General features: G+C 46.6%; 1 protein-coding gene across 1 annotated transcript; it reads right to left on the reverse strand.

Annotated features, from left to right (window-relative positions):
• Nucleotides 1-3,590: 3,590 nt before the first annotated feature.
• dla (deltaA) lies at nt 3,591-9,013 on the reverse strand. The gene is made up of 11 exons (XM_020586552.1): nt 8,942-9,013; nt 8,538-8,840; nt 8,194-8,254; nt 7,852-8,109; nt 6,956-7,016; nt 6,720-6,850; nt 5,903-6,072; nt 5,384-5,600; nt 4,508-5,291; nt 4,312-4,420; nt 3,591-4,206 (listed from the first exon to the last, which is right to left on the reverse strand). The coding sequence occupies exons 1-11, from the start codon at nt 9,008-9,010 to the stop codon at nt 4,201-4,203; spliced, it is 2,169 nt and encodes a 722-aa protein (XP_020442208.1). The 5' UTR covers nt 9,011-9,013; the 3' UTR covers nt 3,591-4,200.
• Nucleotides 9,014-19,989: the final 10,976 nt, after the last annotated feature.

Raw genomic sequence — 19,989 nt, forward strand, 5'->3', positions numbered from 1 at the left:
GTGTGTTCAGCTGAAGTGTGTGTGTGTGTGTGTGTGTGTGTGGGTGTGTGTGGGTGACTCTGAAACACCAGCATATCAAAAGCTTTCACCTTTTCAAAGTTGGTAGCTAATTCTTTACTGTTATTAATTTTATTTGATCAAAATTTGCCAGATTTTTCTAAAAATTTAAATAATGTAATATGTTCATACAGGAGTAGGTGTATTCAGAAGTAAAACAGTATTCAGATCCTTTACTCAAGTAGCAACTACACAACGTAAACTCCTGCTGTATTACTAGCGGTGCCTGGGGGGCAGTGAAAATCTTGGGGTGGCTACAAAACTACAAAAGCCGTACGGCGCAGAGCAATTTGTGGCTACCCAAGTTAACCCTTGTGCTCTTGTGCACAGACCCGAACAGAGCACAAGGGTTAAAACATAACGATATTATATTAATCAAGGTCAAAGTGTTTATTTGTCATTTGCACAGTTTTGCCGTCCACATGAATGCCACATAAAACAAGTGAAATATAAAGTAGATGAGCAATAACACAAATCTAAATAGGCAGTAACACAAATCTAAGGTACTTTAAAGCAGCAGGTGAAGGAAGCAAATAAAAATACAACATGAACGCAATATATACAGATGTTACAAAAATATTTAGTGTTTTGTTGCTGTGTAATGTTTCTCCGTTCAGTTTACATTTGCAGTAGTGTTTTGGTCATGCAAGTTAGTGTTGGCTTATCACTTCAACTTCGGTCCACAGTACATCTCTGAACTGTGATGACAAAGACATTAGTATACAACCTTTTTCAAAGATTTATCAAAACATTTACGATTATTTATCTTTTTTTTTTCTGATTGAGGAACCCATTAGAATGCTGGCTATATGCTAACAGTTGCATGTTACCGTGCTAGCTTGTTAGCATGCTGTTAGCTACGGCTTTAGCAACAAGTCGGTTGCATTATTATGAATTTTTAGCAAAATAATTTAGTTTTTCAAAATAGTGATTCTGTGCAGGCTGTAAAATTAATGAAACAAGGAAGATTTGTAATGTTTTGGTATAAAATTGATTGGCACCTTTAATGCATAATATTAATTTATGGCTTTATTTATAAATTGATAGAGCTCACCCGAAATTCCCCATGAATTAATGTCAGTGAACGTCTGCAGCCGTCGTTTAGCTTTGTTTGGGTTGTGACCTGTGTTAATTTTCTGCCTTGCTCGTTTAGAGAAGAAGGAAGGGTTTGTGTGTGGGTAGACAAATTGTGTTTTGGTTTTAGTGTAGTTAATGTGTGAGGTTCATTTCTCCGTTTGCATATAGGTCTGCTTTAGTCAGTTTTCTTTTATGCTCAAACCTCCATTCTTGTAACTTTCTTCAGTTGCACATTTGACAGCCACAGCGTGGCGTTAAGATTTCCTTGTTCAGTCAACACAACACGACGTGGTAGTCTTTCATGAAGCAGTATCTGGGTTACGCCCAGTCTTCTGATATCCTGTTTTCATATTTCACTGCATTTACATTTGTCTTCACAACCACCTAATGTAATTACAAAATTCCATGTACTTGTACTTTTTAATGTAAAATAAACTTCATACTGTTTAATTCCTTGGTTGACCTCATGTGAATATCAGATTATGATATGAGGTCAACCAAGGAATCATTAATTGTGACTTCCATTTCAAATGCATGCAAATGCTTGAGCTTTGCCGTTATGTCACAGAATCGGCGACAAATGAGGGAAAGCGCAGACTCCGCTGAGCTGTGCACTGGGGAAATGATTCATGTCAACCCTAAGGGGATATGGCAAAGGTGATCACAGTTAGGAGAAAAGGTTTGTGCATAAAAATATGTAAGGTTTCCAATGTAATTTAACTTTTTTGTAGTAGAGATGAAACAATTAGCTGGTTAATTAATCATTCAACTGAAATAATATTGAAGTAAAATGCCAAAGGTTCACTGGTCACAGATACTCTAATGTGAACATCTGCTTGTTTTTTTTATCTTTGTGTTTTGAATGGTTGGTTAGACAAAACAAGAAATATAAATATAAGGATAATCAGGATAATCACCTTTATTGGCCAAGTATGTTACACACAAGGAATTTATTTCCAGTACAGAACCGATGGCAGCCATCTGCGACACCACCTCAACCAATGGCTCTAATATTCAGGGGCAACGGGGGGGTTCAGCGCCTTGCCCAAGGACACTTCGACACATGGACTGCTGGCACCGAGATTTGAACCTCCGACCAACTTTCCACAGTGTTTGTCATTCACAAGCTGCTGATTTCCAGTTAAATGTTTCAAATATAAAACAACCTTTCCTGCTCAGAGTGTTCACTCAACACCTTCCTGTCACTGCAGCCGTACTGTAGTGTCTTTGTCTTCATCAGCCAACACAAAAGTCTGTATCTGCCGTTTCTCCACATCCCAGCAAATGAAACAGAAACACAGTGTGAAAGCTGCCTTTTCTTGGACTCAGCCCTTTGAACATCTGCTCGGTTCGTGGCTGAACTCTGGCCAGAAGGCATCTGTTACTCAACAACATCTGTTCCTGTTACTCCGTCTCTCCCAGCATGCCGAGGGACACGCAGGCTCTCCCAAGGGTGGCCTTTTGTGTGCCCCATTGTCAATTCCATCATTGTCTGCTGAAGTCTGTTCCCATAATGCCACTGCGTTATAAACCCCAGCACAGTCCAACTCTGCTGAGACGATGATTTACAGTTACTTGTGTCCAAGCACAGTCAGCGTCTTTGTGGGGCAATTAAAAGGAAAATTGAGGGGAAGTTAAAGAGGTGGTAGCGAGGAAGGCATAGCACGCAAACCGAACAGTGTGAAGTCTCTACTTGTATACAGTGTGACTGCTGCATTCAGTTATGACCCTGAAAAGAAAAACCTTTAGCTGCATTAGAAGTGGAAAAGCCACTAAAGAGATTTTTTGGTGGAAAACCAAAACCCAAAGAGTTGAATGTCCAGTAGGCGTTACTCTACATTGATTTGAATTTTAGAGCCATGAATTACCTGACTTGTTCTTTAGGAGGAGAAGCAGGAGCGGTAAATCCAGCGTGGGGACATTGTTTTTTATGAAAAGGCCCCTCTCCCATCTCCAGGGAGACACTTTCAACTTCTGGCAGTAGCCAACAGCGTCGGCATAGAAAAGCCCACCATGGGGTCACCAGGGAAAGACAACAGATGTTACTGATTAACTTTGCTCGCAGACCCCTAACAAAGTGTTTTCTGGAGTGCGTGCAGATGGACAAAACAAAAGTTGGACGCAATTAAAATTTCACGTTTAGTAATATTTATTTGGAAAAATAGTCTTGGCTAATTCCTTCATTCACAAACAGTAAAGGAGACGGTAACGTAACAATTTGTACAATACAATCCCTCTTAAATAACATTTTCTTAAAAAAAAGTCCCATTGACCTGAAGTGCCTTTGCAAATAACATTTAAAAAAGCAACTTAAATAATCATAACATCACAAATATACAATACAAAATAAAAATAACTCAAAATCATTAAATTAACTTAAATTAAATCATAATTTTAAATCATAACTTTTTTCTTTATTTTACAAAAAGATTTTGTATCAAAAAGCAACTTAAATGTTTTTTTAATTTATTTATTTATTAAGACAAAGTATTCATGCCCCAAAAAACAGAAACGAAGAACTGAACAACACTATGTCACAAATGGTTTGGAGGGCTTAGGGAAGAAAACACTTCAGTTAACACAGTGTACATACAGTCTTCACAGCTGTACAGCCCACGTGAACAGCCTGATGAAGAACAGGCCACTATGGCCAAACATCCACCGTCTGATGCAGTTCTTGCGCTCGGCGACGGCGTGTGGGGTAGAGAAAAGGTCTGGGTGCAAATGTCGCAGCAACAAACATCGTAGCATCGAACGTTGTGTCCCTTATTTTATTTTTACCCACACTCCTTGATAAAAGGCAGAACAGAAAGCTAAACAGCAGTTTACTTTTAACAGTAAACTTTTTTTTTTTTTTTACCCTGCCAGTTCTTATCCCACAGGCCGCCGCTGCCTGCGCTTAGTTTCCAGTAGAGAACCAGCTCACTCTGAATATCAGTTAAACGTCTCAGTACCAGCAGCAGTCTGAAGGCGGGACACCTCCCCCTAGGGTTAGAGCAGCATCTCAGGGAGTGTAAAAACTCTCCCATAGAACAAATGAGCAACGGGCAGCCCACTGGTGGCTCGTTACACCTGGAGATACAAAAACACTAAGTTTAGTGTTTGTTGGCCAAATGACCACAGACAGAAAAGTCTTTACACTGGACATTAAGGCAAAATCGAATGTAGAAAACTCACCTCAGTTGCAATTATACATTCGTCCTTCTCCTCTGACATCACAAACACAGATTTGTACTTGGTGTCCGCACATGCGGACATTTCTGGGGCTTTCTTTTCTGATGCATCGCTTTGGGACAGAAGGAAAAACAGACGTTAGCTTTGTCGTACCTGCAGACTAAGTTTCAGTTTTTGTGACTGTTAATCGAGCACTTACCATTTTAAGCGTTTGCTGCGTTTCTTCTCAAACTCAAACGAGTCTGGGGATTGGCACTTGTCCTCGCAGGCCGCCTCCAGCATGGCCTCTTTAGCCGCCTGCTCATAGTTGACCTCGCGTACGAGGTTGTAGTCTGCGGGCGGATGGCGGCTCTTGTAGCTGCTGCTCCTCCCCGGTGAAGACCCTTCATCAGGGTCACTGCTGCAGAAGTCCATCTTCTTGTTGATATTTTTCACACCAGGCATCAGCATCACGCTGACCGCCAGGTCTCTGTCACTGCGGTGACAGTTGTTAGTCAGGTTGTTTATTGTCTCTCCCTCACCGACGGTTTCAACCTGACCGCCACGCTGGACTTTGGAACGGAAAAATCCAACAAGTACAGCACATCCTGCCAGCAGCAGCAACACCAGGGCCACACCAGACCCAACAGCCATCCAGGGCACCTCTGACCCTTGGATGGCAGCGTGCTCTGGAAGCAGGAACTGGCAGTTCCGGCCACCGTAGCCAGGGACACAGGCGCAGACGTATCGATTGTTTCTCTCGTGGCAGGTGGCGCCGTTGTGACAAGGGTTGTGTTCACAGCGGCTGATGGGTGAGCTGCAGTTGCGGCCAGTGTATCCTGGTGGGCAGGTGCAGGTGTAGCCGTTAGGACCCTCTTGGCACGTCCCACCGTTTTGGCAAGGGTACATCGAACACTCATCCCCGGTGTGGTCGCAGTTCATGCCAGTGAAACCATCTGGACACTGACACAGGTATGAGTTGACAAGATCCACACAACGTGCACCTGTGAACAGAGAAGAGGCCTGGCATCAGTGTTTGTCAAAGAAGCCAGCACATAGTTTGCTGTGGCACGTCGTGTCAGCCAGTGCCTCTCACCATTGGAGCAGGGGCTGGAGGTGCAGTGGTCAATCTTCTTCTCGCAGTTGAACCCTGCGTATCCCGTGGGACACTGGCAGAAGTAGCCTCCGTCAGGGTTGTCAGAACAGCGGCCACCGTTGGAGCAGGGCCCATCTGCGCACGTCATGGCACTCAGCTCGCAGTTGTTGCCATAGAAACCGTGAGGGCAAGAGCAGGTATATGTGTTTTCCAAATCCTGTGGGGAAAAAATAGAACAGCCGTGGCATCAAGATCTGTCTCACAACAGCAGCTGCTATGAACTGTAATCTTTAGAATTCCAGCTCCACACTGTATCTGATTGTTTAGTAATGTTTCGATATGCGGTGGCTTCTCTGGTGTAATGTGAAGTTGCAAAGCGTGTAGAGAGACAGAAAAGATGGAAGAGAAGGGACAAAATGTGACAAAGGTGCTTTCAAACAGCACTGGCACTGAGCCTCCGCTCACAGGGCATCTCTGTCTTTATTCCAAGTTTATGTAAGAAGAGCACACAACACTTACAGTGCAGCTCCCTCCATTGCGGCAGGGGTTTCCAGCACATTCATTGACCTGGACCTCACAGCTGGCCCCAGTGAAGCCGGGCCTGCAGGAACAGGTGTAGCTGCCCTGACCGGTGTTGCTACAAGTGGCTCCATTCATGCAGGGCTTGTGGTGAGTGCAGTAGTTGAGATCTGGGAAAGCACAGCAGCACATGTGGATTAGGCGCAGCACAACACATGGCAGGACAACGGCAGCAGCGACAGAATGTCTTTTTGTCCTCCGACACACTTGACTCTCTCTTCTTCCAGTGGTTTTTTTGTTTCCTGTGCCTGGCCTTCTGTCCTTGCTGTTCACCCGGAGACAGCTGCTGCTCTGTGCTCTTTCTTTACCACAGTGTGGAACCTTTTGTGCTGGTATCTTGATGTCTGACTAACTTTCTCTTCCATGTCTCTCTCTCTGTACATACTTTTTACCTTTATCAAACAGGTTTACAGAAGACGGACCAGAGAAGTAACATGCTGCAAAGATCCCACACTATTTTCAAACCCTGTACTTGGTGAAAGGCACAAGAACTACCTATCTGCTATCTCAACCCAGTAATCGTGGTTCTGGTCATTTGCAGCTAACCTAGACAAAGGAGAGCACTGATTCATTAGCTTGTCGTCTATCTGTGTGAAAATTGAAAACTGAGATTGTTTAGAGTGTTTCAGATATTTTAACCTGTTTCACGCTGACATGCTGTTGACTCATCTGAGGACTTTTGACCATGTCTGTCCCAGCTTTACCCTGGATGCCTCGACTCCCCCACCCCCCAACTCTTATCACTGTCTCTCCTCACCTTGGTTGCAGAAGAGCCCCCCCCATCCCTCCTGACAGTTGCACTGCCAGGGCTGCTGGCAGGTCCCATGGAGGCAGCCCGGGTAACGAATGCACTCGTCGCAGTAGCGGCCTTTGAATCCCACTCTGCACCTGTTGTTGTTCCAATTAGGAGGGAACACCGGTCAGTCCACTCACATTACCTCATGTGTCCTACTAATTAATTAATGCCTCAGTGAACTGTTGGAGGCGACTTACTTGCACTCTCCAGGTTTCTCGCAGAAGCCGTGCTCTTCATCGCAGCCCGGCAGACAAATTGCTGTACAGGGAAAGATAGGAAAGACACTTTTCAGAAACAGAGGCAGAAGATATCTTAAGATAAATGAAGGTTCTCTGTGTGGTTTTGCTTTTGGAGAATTAAAACTTATCACCTAACTCTAAACAAGTCATTAAAGTAAAAGAAGGGAGGGGCTCCTAAAACCATTAGCTGCTTCCTTAAACTCCTCCTTATCACCATGGAAGAATTTTCTGCCTAACAGTGTTGAGACAAAGGAGTGGGCGCGCACACACTCACACACAGACCCCCTCAACCCGCACCTCCTTTTTTTTCTTCTTCCCTGCGGGTCAACTCTTTTTCTCATTCTGTGCACACACACATACACACACTCCCCTTAATGTCCCGGATTGGGGCAGATAAGAGTGGACAGCTGGCGAGTGTGTTGCCAGTGCGCGACAGCTGCTCCATTGTCTCCTCTCTGCCGGCAGCTGCCCACGGCCCACTCCGGGAGCAACGAATGGGACGGCAGCATGTAAATTTATGGCACGCGTGAGATTATTCCCCAAAACTTTCCTTAGAATAAATCAAGTGGTCGTGTGTGTGTGCGTGGGTGGGGTTGGGGGGTGTTTACGCACAAGTTGCCGTCTAACGGCACTCAGAGGACCTGGTTAGAAATGAACTTTGGAGACATTTCCTACAGTTCCACCAAATAAAACTCATTTTATGTAGTAACCTGTTTTACATCAAGTTAAAAGCAACTTGGTGTTTTACCTCCAGTTTTACCTTCTATATGCCATATTTGTTTACTGGGTCGTTTCCACCACCCAACATATTTGTACAGATGCTCCTAAAATACAATCAACGTTTTATTACTCACGTTCAGTGCAGTATTGTCCCTTCCACCCAGCGTCGCACACAATCTCTCCACGCTCTCCACAGGTGAAGTGGCCGAAGGCGTCGTCTCTTGGCCGGCAGAACACCGAGCAGCCGTCCCCGTAGTAGTGCTCATCGCAAACGAACCGGTATGAGTACTTGAGCTCCGTCGGGCCGCCGGTGTGCACGTCCTGGGACCACTCCTCTCCCACCGTCAGACGTCTCTGGGTGGTCATGGTGCTGATAACGCGGTCTGGGGTCTCTAAAACACACAAGGGAGGGGTTAAAGGGTGGAAAAGTGTGTAAAAGTCTAAAAATGTGATAGAGAAGCGTGTTAATTTCCTACCTGTGGAGAGGTCGTCTTTGGAGTCGGTGTGTAATGCCTCAATGATCAGCGAGAAGGTCCCCTGGGAACACAAATGGCTTCATGAGACAGGTGGCCGGCGGAGAGGTGGCGATAACATCAAGCAAAGGCCCGAGGCGGCTGTGCCATACACTCACTGTGCTGAATACAAACTGCATAACCTGATCTGGTGAAACTGAATACCTGTAAACATTCTGTGCTCTCAGCCTGAAGTTGAGGTCAGAAGTTGAGTCTCGGCGCGTTTTTACGCACAGATTTACTAAAAGGCGCGATTTGGTCGAGTTCACTTCTAATGTGGTGAAGTGAGCAGCGATGGCTGCACTTACCGGCCACGTGAAGCCGAAGTTAATCCTGATGGGGTTTGTGAATGAGTTCTCCGGGATGGCGTCGGGGACCTGGAACGAGTTGGAGCCGAGCACGGGCGTCACTGCGCTGCCGTAGGTGCACGGAGGCTCCGGGGAGGCGTTGGGCTGGTAGTGCTTGAGGCAGATCCTGAAGAAGGTTTTACATTCGCACTGCTGCTGGAAAGACGAGGCCAGGCCACCTTTACAGCAGTTTCTGTTGCCCTGTACCCCCTTCTTGTTTAGGAACTCCTGCAACTTCAGCTCAAAAACTCCCGAGCACAACCCCTGCGGAGGAAAGCAGCTTATTATAATTACCTCTACATACAGTCCCGCGCGTGTGTGGTGTATGGTGTGGGTTGATGGTTCATTATTGGGAAGAATCTTACCTGGCACAGCAACATGGACATGACGGCAAGAGTCAGCAGGACGACGCGCCCCATATTCAATAAATACATAATAAATAATAAATAAATAAAGTAAAACGTCTGGGGCTCGGCTTTACGGAGTTTTCTCATCAACTGCTGCCGCCGTCAGCCACGCCGCTCTCATTCATGTCCCAGTGAGCAATAAAGGATATATCCCAAACCCTTAAAGATAATAACTGACAAAAAGATCACAAAGTGGGATAATGTGAACTTGTGTGAGTGCGCAAAAATGAGAAGTGGTCCAGTTCCGTTATAAAGCGTTAATCCAGTGCGTAAAAGGAAATGATGGGTTCCTTGTTTTGTCAAATATTAGAAAGCAGATTTTTGAGAGAAGGTCTTGGAGTAGCCCAGAGACAGATTTGTCACTGGTCCAACATGCTTCCCTCTGCCTCCCAGTGTCTTCCCTTACTGTGAACTGTGCGTCTGTCTCCAGCAAAGGCCGCCTGCAGCCTGTTATATACGGCCTGGCACATGCTATGGTAATAACATGCAAATGGACCCCTCCTCCACCTCCTCACTGACTTCACCTCCCAATCTGGCCTGGCTCTCCACAGTAGGATCCCACGCACGCACCCCAACAGCCTCCTTGTTTCCACTGCAGAGCCCAAAACAGAGATGTGTGGAAGTATTTATCCCAGTAAAAAGAAGTAAAAACTTCATCAGAACGCTGTGACTCCTACAGGCGGAGGCGAGACTTTGCTGATTTATATTAGTCCATATTCATAGTGGTGCCTTACACCTTTTCGTTCAAGGGAGCCCATTATTAGTTTATTAGCTCAAAAACATAAAATAGACCGTTGGCTGTTGTTTGCAGGTCATAGCCCCAAAGTGTTCCAGTCAGAAACATGGCTAAGAAAGTTGCACTAAGCCAGAATGCAGGAAGGTTTGAACAGCTACAGATGCCATGAGGATGCCGATTGGTCCCTCCAGCTGTTGCAGCGTTAGAGAAACTTGTTTGTTTTTGGTGTCTTAAGATATTTTGGGTGAAGTGCCAAAAACAGTGTGAAGCTGATTCAGAACTCTTCCCCCAAAGAGTCTAACCCAGTTAATTGTTTACACCCCTCCTTCTCTTCCTCCCTCTTCCCTTCTCTGCATGCACACCCTCTAGATTTTGGTATTTCTGGTTGTGGGAAGAATTTGATGCTTTGAATCGAATCAAAAGACTAAAGAAAACATTCCTTGGCAGAGCTGTGCGGTGAGGTAAACGACTTGAGGGGCTGGACTCCTGCTTTTTCATTTTGCTCTCCCCTTCTTCTCATTCTCCGGGCTAAGATGAAAACAAAAAACGCGTGTATAAATGTGTACGTGCATGCACAGGGGCGCGCGCTCACCGGAGTCGCTCGCATGGCCAACATGAGGGGGAACTTTTGTCATTGTGTGTGTGTGGTGAAGGAGTAAGTTTGCTCTCTCCCCCCTCAGCTGTATGGTAATTCGGCCAGCACCTGCTCTCCCTTCAATAACAGAGTGTGCGCGCCTCTCGTGGCTGAACGCGCGCCCACACGCCCCCATACACAGTGCTCTTTCTGCCCTCACACGCACACGCACACATCACTGGACACCAGGCAAATGCAACGCGACAAATATTGCACATATTTACTTTCTTCTTTAATTATTGACTAAATTCTGTGCAGCAGGAGGAAAAACCAGAACTGGGCCAGTGTTATGTCTCAGTTTCTGCGTTAAAACTGGGTGTGTGTGCGCGCGCACGCGCCAATGAATAAGGAGCAGGAGGTGGGGGTGGTTTCTTAATTAGCTCGTTCATTTGATGTGTGATCGTTCCTTCTTGCTGTATAATGGAGCCTGAGCTTCACGCGAGGTGCACGGTGCTGTGCACGTACTGTACATTGCATCACTGTATCTCTAAATGTGCGCGTCAAATGGCAGTAACAACCAAGTCCTCCTCCATTAATAAACATGTCCATCTCTCGTTTCTCACCGCGCTGTGTTTTAAATCTGACGCCGGCTGAACCGTGACCATCACAATTAACCGCCGATAGAGACAAGAACCTCCATCTTCACTCAGACAAAGGAGAGACCTCGTTCATTCTTAAGAGGCCGTTTGGCAACTTTCATGAAGTGTCACTGTTGAACAGATCTGAGCTTTGGGCCGCTCAGTCTGCACAAACAGTAAAGTCATGAAATCTGCAGCTTCGCGGTTTATATTCATCACATGGCTTGAGCCACAGGGCTAAAACTAAATCAGGAATAAAAACTAGACAAGCAGCGGAAACCAAATTGAACCTGGGATTAAACAGTTTGCCTCTAAAATGAAGTGAACCCTAATTCTCTGCCAGCAGGTTGATCAAACCCTAACATCTAACCCAATCAATATCGATACACCTTAGTAAGTCAGTTGTCCTTCATGTATGTCACGTGACCTCACGGGGGGCGGGTTGATTAGATTTAAAGTTGAGCAAAAGGCTGAACAAAACTAGAAATCAAGTCAACCAGGAGCCGAACCTGTAAAACGGAACCGTTTGGACACGTTGTCCTGACACTGTCCGTCCCTCCGGACCGAGGTGCCGCTGGCTGAGCTCTGACTGTTTAACTAAAGTGCTACTGTAGGGGGCTGCTGTAGTTTAACTCCTGCCCACCAGTAGCTGCGCCAAACAAAAAAGGGTGACTCAGGGTTTGACTATTCATCCATTCTCTGCGCTTTAATTTCCATTGATTGTGAATGCAGGAGGGAGGGAGGAAGGTGGTCTTCAATGAAGGACCACGACACGCCTTCAGACGCGGACAGACCCTTACAAGCCATCTGCCACTAACTAGCCCCCCCTCCACATCCAGAAAACGACGTTTATTTCCCCGCTACCCTCCCTCTTCCCTCCTCCGCCCCTAAGCGCACGTCTCTATGCGCCTCTGTCCACCGGGCTCCGTCTACTCTCAACTGGAAGCATGTTAAAGGACCTGTAACGGTATGGGCCCTCCGGGGCCATATGGCGAGGGGGAAGACAGGAGGTTTTTAACTTTTTTGGCCCCCGAAGAGGAGACACCACATGGTCACTCGTGGGAACGTAAACACGGCGCGCATCACACGATATCGATCATATGAAGCGGTGATTGTGGAAGGGGAGGAGGAAGAGTGAAACCGTGGTGAATGGTGATCATTTGATTGTTTTTACATTAACACCTCATCAGTTCAGGGAATAGCTATTGACGCATGAGCATCAGCCCCGGGTGAAGCGCACTGAGCCGAGCCCCATGATGGTGCTGGGGTTGTTGGTTCGATAATAATCGAGGGGAATCGATAATAATCTATAATGATCTAAATGATAATGATCTAAAGATCAACGCTGTCAGAGTTTGGGTGGGGTGGGGGGTCTTTATAGAGGCCACTCGTGTTAAAGTGTAGGCCGTACAGAAGGCCTCAAGGAAATGGCAGGTTCTGAATCAGCACTTTCCCAGGAGGACATGCTTTCACGCACACCTCCCCAGTCTTTAATACTAACGCACACAAATGTTGCTACCATCAAACAAAAAGGACTGTGGTGATCACGTGGGGACTAACATTACTCCAGGCTGCTCCACAGGGAGTTTATGGCAGCTTTGTTGTATTGACTTACACTTTGAAACTCAGTTAGGTTAGTGTTCTCGTGATGTTTCCAAATATTTTCACAGTTCTTTGTCTCTGGGAGACCCATGATTTAAGACCGGACCTGGACTGTCTTCGCCTGTTTTACCTGCTGACGCAGAGATCAACAGGCTCCTTTGTGTCCGGATCAGATTACTGTGGCCAGCTGCTGGAGGAAGGGGCCACAGGCCAGATCCGCGGCTCCCCAGGGCTCGTCAAGGCTACCGAGGCTTCCCACGGCTCCTCGAGGCTCCCGGCCCGGGCTGCTGTCTCATTTGCATACGTCGCTGTTACTGGAGACGTGCAAAGCTGTAAGTTAATGGGAGAGTGCCACAGTAATTGCGTGGGGGGTCCAGAGACCCGTTCGCAAGTGTGTGTGTGCGCGTGAGGGGGCCAAAGAGGGAGCTGTACGTTGCCAGTCGCGTGCCAGTGTTTATGAAAACACGTGTGCCGCGCACCCCACGGTGACGCACCGCAACATGTGCGGCTCCACAGGAATAAAATCCATAAATCATCAACTGATACTGTGCGTGACACGTTTACCCACAACCAATCCTCAGGTTAGTGCCATGATGACGTGATGACGTGAAGGCTTCAACGTGCGTCAACGAAAACCTCAGCGTTAAAAGTCAGAGGTGGGAAGTAACTAAGTACATACACTCAACTACTGTACCTAAGTACAGTTCAGAGGTATCTGTACTCGAGTATTTTCATTTTCTGCTGCTTCACACTTTGACTTCACTACATTTATTTGATAACTTTAGTTACTAGTTACTTTTCAAATCAGATCAATAAATAATCGTAAGACTTCCCTTGGTGGGAAATACACAAGGTACCTGTTGGACAGTCCACAGTCCGCAGTCCACTCCTTTGGCTCGTAATAAGAGACGTTGTGTTAACGCTTAGCCTCCTCCGGGGTGTTTATTCTGTTACAACAAACATACAACTTAACATGTGGATCTGAAATGGCATCAGTCTGGAAAATAATAATAAGAGCTCTTTTCTATGCTCCTTCTCTCAAGAAGTAATCCTCACACTCTCTTGCTCTCTTACATAACCGGAAGTATGTACAATAATGTCCTTCAAAACAAAAGCATGTTTCATACAATGAGTAAAGGCCTATTCAATAATTAACATCTTAACAGTACCCAGCAGTAATTCAAATTATAAGTAGCTAAAATAGCATTAATATGATATAGGCCTACATTCTGTCTTATGAGTACTTCTACTTTTGCTACTTCAAGTATATTTTGATGCTAATGCTTTAGTAAGTTTAATTAAATACCATTTTGAATGCGGGACTTTTATTTGAGTATTTTTATGCTGTGATATTTCTACTTAAGTAAACAATCAGCGTACTTCTTCCACCACTGGTACTGTAGGATTTTAAAAGTTTTGTTTTGAGTATCAGACAGTAGCATCAGTAGGATCAGTACTGGAAGCACTTCGACCTAATGAGAGTTCATGAAAAGGTTTCATCTGTGAAAGATCTAAAATATTTGTTGCTTCATTAGAGTTAAGTCGGTGTGAAAGTATCTCCACACAACTCCAAACCTGTAATCACACATTTATCCACAGCTGCTGTTATTAACAGTGCGAGTCTGAGCGCTGCTTGTTGCTCTGTCGGATTGTTAAAACGGAGTGAATGAAGAGATGGATGAGAGGGAGAGGGGATGCAACTGTGGAGAGAGTATAGAAGGTTCAGACGATTCATGATTTAAAGAAACGTGAAGGGGGAACAGAGTGAAACTGAACAGGCCCAAGTTAAGGAAAGTGAGACCATACGGGGTGACATAAGAAACAATTCAATACAACTCTGGAGAAACTGCTGTAGTTGCTGTACTTCCATATGCTGCCCATGTAGTTAAACACCTCCGTGCCAGTGCTGAGCAGTGTCACATGGCCGTCATTTATGATCAGGATAATACATCCTCAACCCCAGAACACGGCGGCTCAAGTGGGTGGTCTGATGAGGATGACATTATGTGAATGATGCGATGATTTGGAACAAGGTGTTAGACAGAGATCTCCTTCACTATTATGCAAATCTGGGGAACCGATGATGCACTGAAGCTGCTCTGGAGGTTTGTGATGACCCAGCACCACGGCTCTGCAGCGCTGCTCTGTCTGTCGCTTCACCGCCGTGGTCCACAGTGAAATAGCCCAGTTCAAAACACTGAAGACGACCCATCACACCTCCCCAGAGCCACAGGTGACCTGTTGTAGATCACTTGTTTTATCTGACTAAAAGTCTAAAACCCAAAGAGAAATTACACTGACTGTGATTATCAGTTATTTATTTATTATCAAGACGCCTTTAAATGAGGTTGAAACCACAAAAACAGGCTCAGGTGGCGCATTCAAAAACAAAACACAAGGATCTTTTCTGGGATCTTAACTCTCATTTTGTTCCATCCAGGCTCAAGCACCAGTATGAATGATGGAGGAAGTCCACCTCCCCTCTCTCGCTCCAACTCTCCCTCTCTTCTCTACGACCACGAGCATCTGCCCAGAAATGAACAGATGTAGGCACCTGCGTTGTGGGCCCACATATGTGCACATTTCCCCCCTCCCCAAACCCCCTTTCAACCTTCCATGGGACCCAGAGCCAACCACAATGGGGAGAGATCAGGGATGCAGTAACCAAATACTGCCTATCCCCCCAGGACACTCGCTCTGTTAGAGGCATTGTCACCAGTTATATCAAGTGGCTGCACCAAACAATCTGCTGTATGACTGCTCATTTGAGACAACATAATTCAAAGGGACACGAAGGGGGGTTACAGAGGTGGACGCCTGGATGATTTCTATGGCTCCACTATGAAGTGCTGTGTTCCACACTAGTGGGCTCAGGTTTTATTGCAGTGGTTCAACTGAATTGAATCCAGTCTCAGGATAAGTGGCTGTTGGACTTGTTTGGGGGGCCCAGGGGTGGCAGGTGCTATCTGGGGTAGGAGGATGACAGAGAGGCTTGTTGGAGCAGGGCGGGTACGAGACCAGGTTACACATAAAAAGCCTCGTTTTTGTTTGAGAGAAGAGGTCCAACAGCCCACTGGTGGAGCAGTGGCGGATAATGGTGCCATAATAGCCCCCGTCCCTATCTCTCAGCTGCTGCTGGAGGACAGGGGATCCACACGCACCTGTTGTCGCCCCCCTATTGTGTCCAGCCAGCATTAACACTCCACACCTCAGGAATGCTCCCGTCCAGAGGCCTGCCTCCCAGGAGAGAGCTTAGCCCCGGTGGGACGATGGGAGGGTGTCAGGAGTGTGTGTGTGTGTGTGTGTGGAGGAGCTGGAGGAAGCACGGGAACCAGCAGGGAAGCTTTAGAGGACAAGGCAAGGAGGTGGGAGGAAAGGAAGGGAGGGTGCGTTCCTCCAAAGCCAGTGTCCTCTCTCCTCCTGTCCAGAGAGCCCTGTCCTAAATCACTGGCCCCAGGGGGAAAGCTCTCCATTCTGAAGAGATGACCCCTGCAAGCTGGGCCGCCAGCTGCCACTGCTGCAGCGTCATGCCCCCCACCCCCCACGCATACACATACACACCTCCTCCCAGTGTCAGCTCCACCTTCAGTGCTGTGACAATGCTCCCTGTGGCTGGGGCCACAGAGCATTAAAAAGGACTTGGAGGAGACTCTTGAGAAAGGCCACAGCAGAGCAACACGTTTTTTGGACGAGCATTAATGATGACAAACCTGGAGCAGGGTTACGGTGCGTGACACAGTAACCACACAAATCTGACTGCCAGCCCCCACAGAGGAAATAAAACAGAGCCCTGAATGAGAGCGAAAGATAACTTCTGTGTGATGGTGTCCAACTTACCGTGGTTTGTGGTCCTGACTCAAAAGGAAAATGAAGCCCGATCGCAGAGGCCAGACCTGAGGGTTCACTACGGCTCTTTTTGTTCAAAGATAAAAAATCTTTGTTGCACATTTTCCCTTTGCTCTTCCAGTTCAAAGGAGCATGACTTTCACTTTGACAGATGCACTCAGAAAAATCTAATCCAGACTTCACCCTTTGCTCTCAACTCATAGAACTGGCAGTGTTGATTCTCCTTAAGCCGATACTGGTCTTTATCAAGTCACATTCATATTCTTTATCTGTCCAACGTCAGCCCCCCACCCCACCAGCTATGTTCTTTTCGGGATTGTTCCCAAACCAACATGATGTCCTGACAAGGTGACAAGCTTCCACATGACGCTGCTGAGCAGCTGCAGGGCTCGTGGCTCGTTGCTCCATCACTCTTCCAAAACATATTCCCTCCTTTGGTGTTTTAATATTGATGATCGTGGTGAACACTGGCGTCCAGTTGGGTTGAGATGTGACTGCTCAGCATTTTTATTCTCTCAGAGCTTGTTTTTCTAACTGATCCATTGTAACGTATGATTCCTCATTGTCATCAACCTTTATTTATTCAGGGAAGAAACCCACTTAGAGCAAGCTCTCATTCCCACTGGTGCCCTGACATCAACAATTCTAACAATAATATATGTGTATACTGTATGAAGGCCATGATATGCTAACCCCTGGACATAGGAATAAAGCTTAACCTCTCACACTAAGGTGGCATATTTGAAACCTATTAAAGCTCCAAACACTGCTTGAGGTTGTATGACGGAGATATTCACTCAGTAATTGACTACCATGAACCTGCGAACAGAGTTCCCTGCAGACCTCCCTCTTTAATGTTATTAATTCAGGATAAGACCCCAAACCTCCCAAATAACAACCTGCAGTTTATTGTGGCAGCTACCTCCTTAACCCTCAGATGTCACTGTACTGAGAAATTTTTATAAGCCAGTACACTCTGGCTCTTTGAGGAAGTGTTAAATTTAGTCTGAAATAACCAATGAAAGCTGTGTCACTGGACACTTAAGACCATATTTGTTTAAAGTGCTGCTTGTTTTGTGCCCGTGGGGTATCCACAGCCAGGCAGCTTGTTAACACCGCTGGGTTACCACTGCCTGTTTTAACTCTCTGAGACACCGTTGAGAAGTTTGGCATACTATTAATGCTGTTGATTGTTAAATTATATGATTAAACTGTTCACTTTCGGCTGTGTTCCTTCAGTCCCTCGGTCTTCTGGATGTCAGGAAATCAACCGGACAGGGCCTCCGACTGTGGAAGGACTCCCTCGTTCCTCTTTCTGCCAGGGTCTCTAAAGGGTTCTGGTCGGCAGACTCAGTCCCTTCATCCAACCAGATGCCACAATTTGCACTTAATACCTTTTTTGGCCTGCACAGTCGTTCCTCAGAACTCATTTGCATATTGCGTTCAGGATTCTTGTAACTGTTCATGACTGCTTTTGACCGGTTAGATCCAGCCTCAGATTCTACTTACCCTTTATTAAAAAACTTATCTTCATACTTAACACAAGACAGAAAACCCACTTCTGCTTGAAATACAAAAGTTCCCATTATCGCTTTCAGCTGAACAATCAGTTACACACAGATTTTCCACATAACCATCAGTGCTTTAAAATCTAAACTTGAATCTTTATAATTTGATTACTATACTTGACTAAACATTGATTATTGATTAGAGATTGATTAAAACAGTATTTATTCTGACTGCAAAGAGACAGTTTGCCCTTGTTGTAAGCTTTCTGATGCCAGATGATCAGAGGCCAGCTCTGCTGTTATGGTCTGTTTCCTGTGCTCCTTAGCTCTCTCCAGGACCCGTTTTTACAGGGTTGCCGACAATACACATAAACCAGCATAAATAAAATATTAAAAACAGTATCACAAATAATCTGGAACACACACTTAAACTGCGGAGTACAATATCAAAGCAGATTAAAATGGGATAATGGGACGAGCCTAGTCAGTTTAGTCTTTTTCTGCAAACTGTTGCATCTTTACAAGGCACAGGAAGAGTCGTAAAGTCCTAAAGGTAGTTTAAGATCAAGAAGATGTTGAACAATGTTGAACTCAGACTGCAAACACCTGATCACTTAGATCAGTTCCCAGGGTCACTGAGGTCATTAAATCCAAATGTGACAGTATGCACAGTATTTTCATGGCCGCCCTGTGGGAATCTTTCCTGCCACACATCAAACATGGTTGATTTGGACCATGAAAAACTTACGCCCAGTACAAGTGACAGTTCAGCAGCAGCAGCAGTAGTTAAACGTATCAGTGGTCATTTGGAAACTTTATTTGAAATGAAATTGTTTCAGTTGCACCTGATGATCCATGCGGATTCACCAGATTCATTAAATAGACACAGTCACGGTTTTCGTGCTGTTTCTCGGGTGTGACCCCACTGCCGTGCGCTCCTGCTGCGGCCCTGCATGAGGATTTTCCCATCCATAGCTGAGGGAGGTGTGCGCCATTGTGCAGCCTCCAATGATGATTGTAATGATGGCTTGTCCATCTTTGATAAGAAACAGCACGCCCCTCATTAAAGGCCCCGGGGCCCCGGTTCTCATGGCTGCCGGTGCTTCCCCGGAGTCGGGTAGCAGGCGAGGGGAGGTGAGACGACACCCGTGGCACACGCCTGTTGACAGAGCCACAAAGCAAAAGCGTGTGACAATCGCCCCACCCCCATCACTCCCATTGTCCTCCCCCGTGGGTCCCACAGACGAGCCTGATCCTGAGAGCCACCTCACTCACCCACCCCTCCCCTCCTTGCAACCACAAAAACCACAACGACTACCCGTATGGCTGGCCGACACACACACAGGCCCCTTCTTCCCTTCCTTCTCTTCTTCACAATCAGTTTGATCAATCAGCTGATCTCCCTCTTTCTCACACACAGGGCTGCCCTCCTCACCTTCTCCTCCTACCCTCACCCCACCTCATACATCGCCTACCCCTTCACACTCAGCTGCTATGGAAGGTGGACATCCATCGTGTGTAAAAAAAGGTACTCGTGCGTGGTGCGTGCACACACACACTTGTTGGGGGGGTTATTGCTCCAGGAGGTTTGGGAGGGTACTAATTCACTGATTCACATGCAGACAGTATTTCTTGTTGGTGCTGGAGGAGGGTGTGGCAGGTGGGTGGGGTACTGGTCTTAGGGATGCTGGATGGTGCTGGTGATGGTTGTGGGGTGAGGGAGGAGGTGGGGGTGCACAGGGTGATGGGGAGGGAGGGTTGCTGCGGCTGGCGGGGGCAGGCCTGTGGGTGCTGGGGAAGGTATCTGCACATGTTGCGGCCTTCTGGTGGCTGCGTGAATGCGCACGGTGACAGATGGCCTCGGCCCATAACTATAGAGTCCGAGCACCCCGGTCCCCCGGGGGAGAGATAGAGGAAGAGAGAGAGAGAGAGAGAGAGCGGGTGTAGGGGAGGAGGAGGATGTAGCGCTCAGCTGATCCCATCAAAAAGAGAAGGGGGAAGGCAGAGCGGGGGAAGATGACAGTGTGTGTTTATGTGTTTATGTGTCTGTGTGGGCGTGGGTGGGGGAGTGGTGGGGGGGGTGGTTGGGGGTCTGTAATCCC

Source organism: Monopterus albus, unplaced genomic scaffold (genome assembly GCF_001952655.1).
Source record: "Monopterus albus unplaced genomic scaffold, M_albus_1.0 scaffold413.1, whole genome shotgun sequence".
NCBI lineage: Eukaryota > Metazoa > Chordata > Actinopteri > Synbranchiformes > Synbranchidae > Monopterus > Monopterus albus.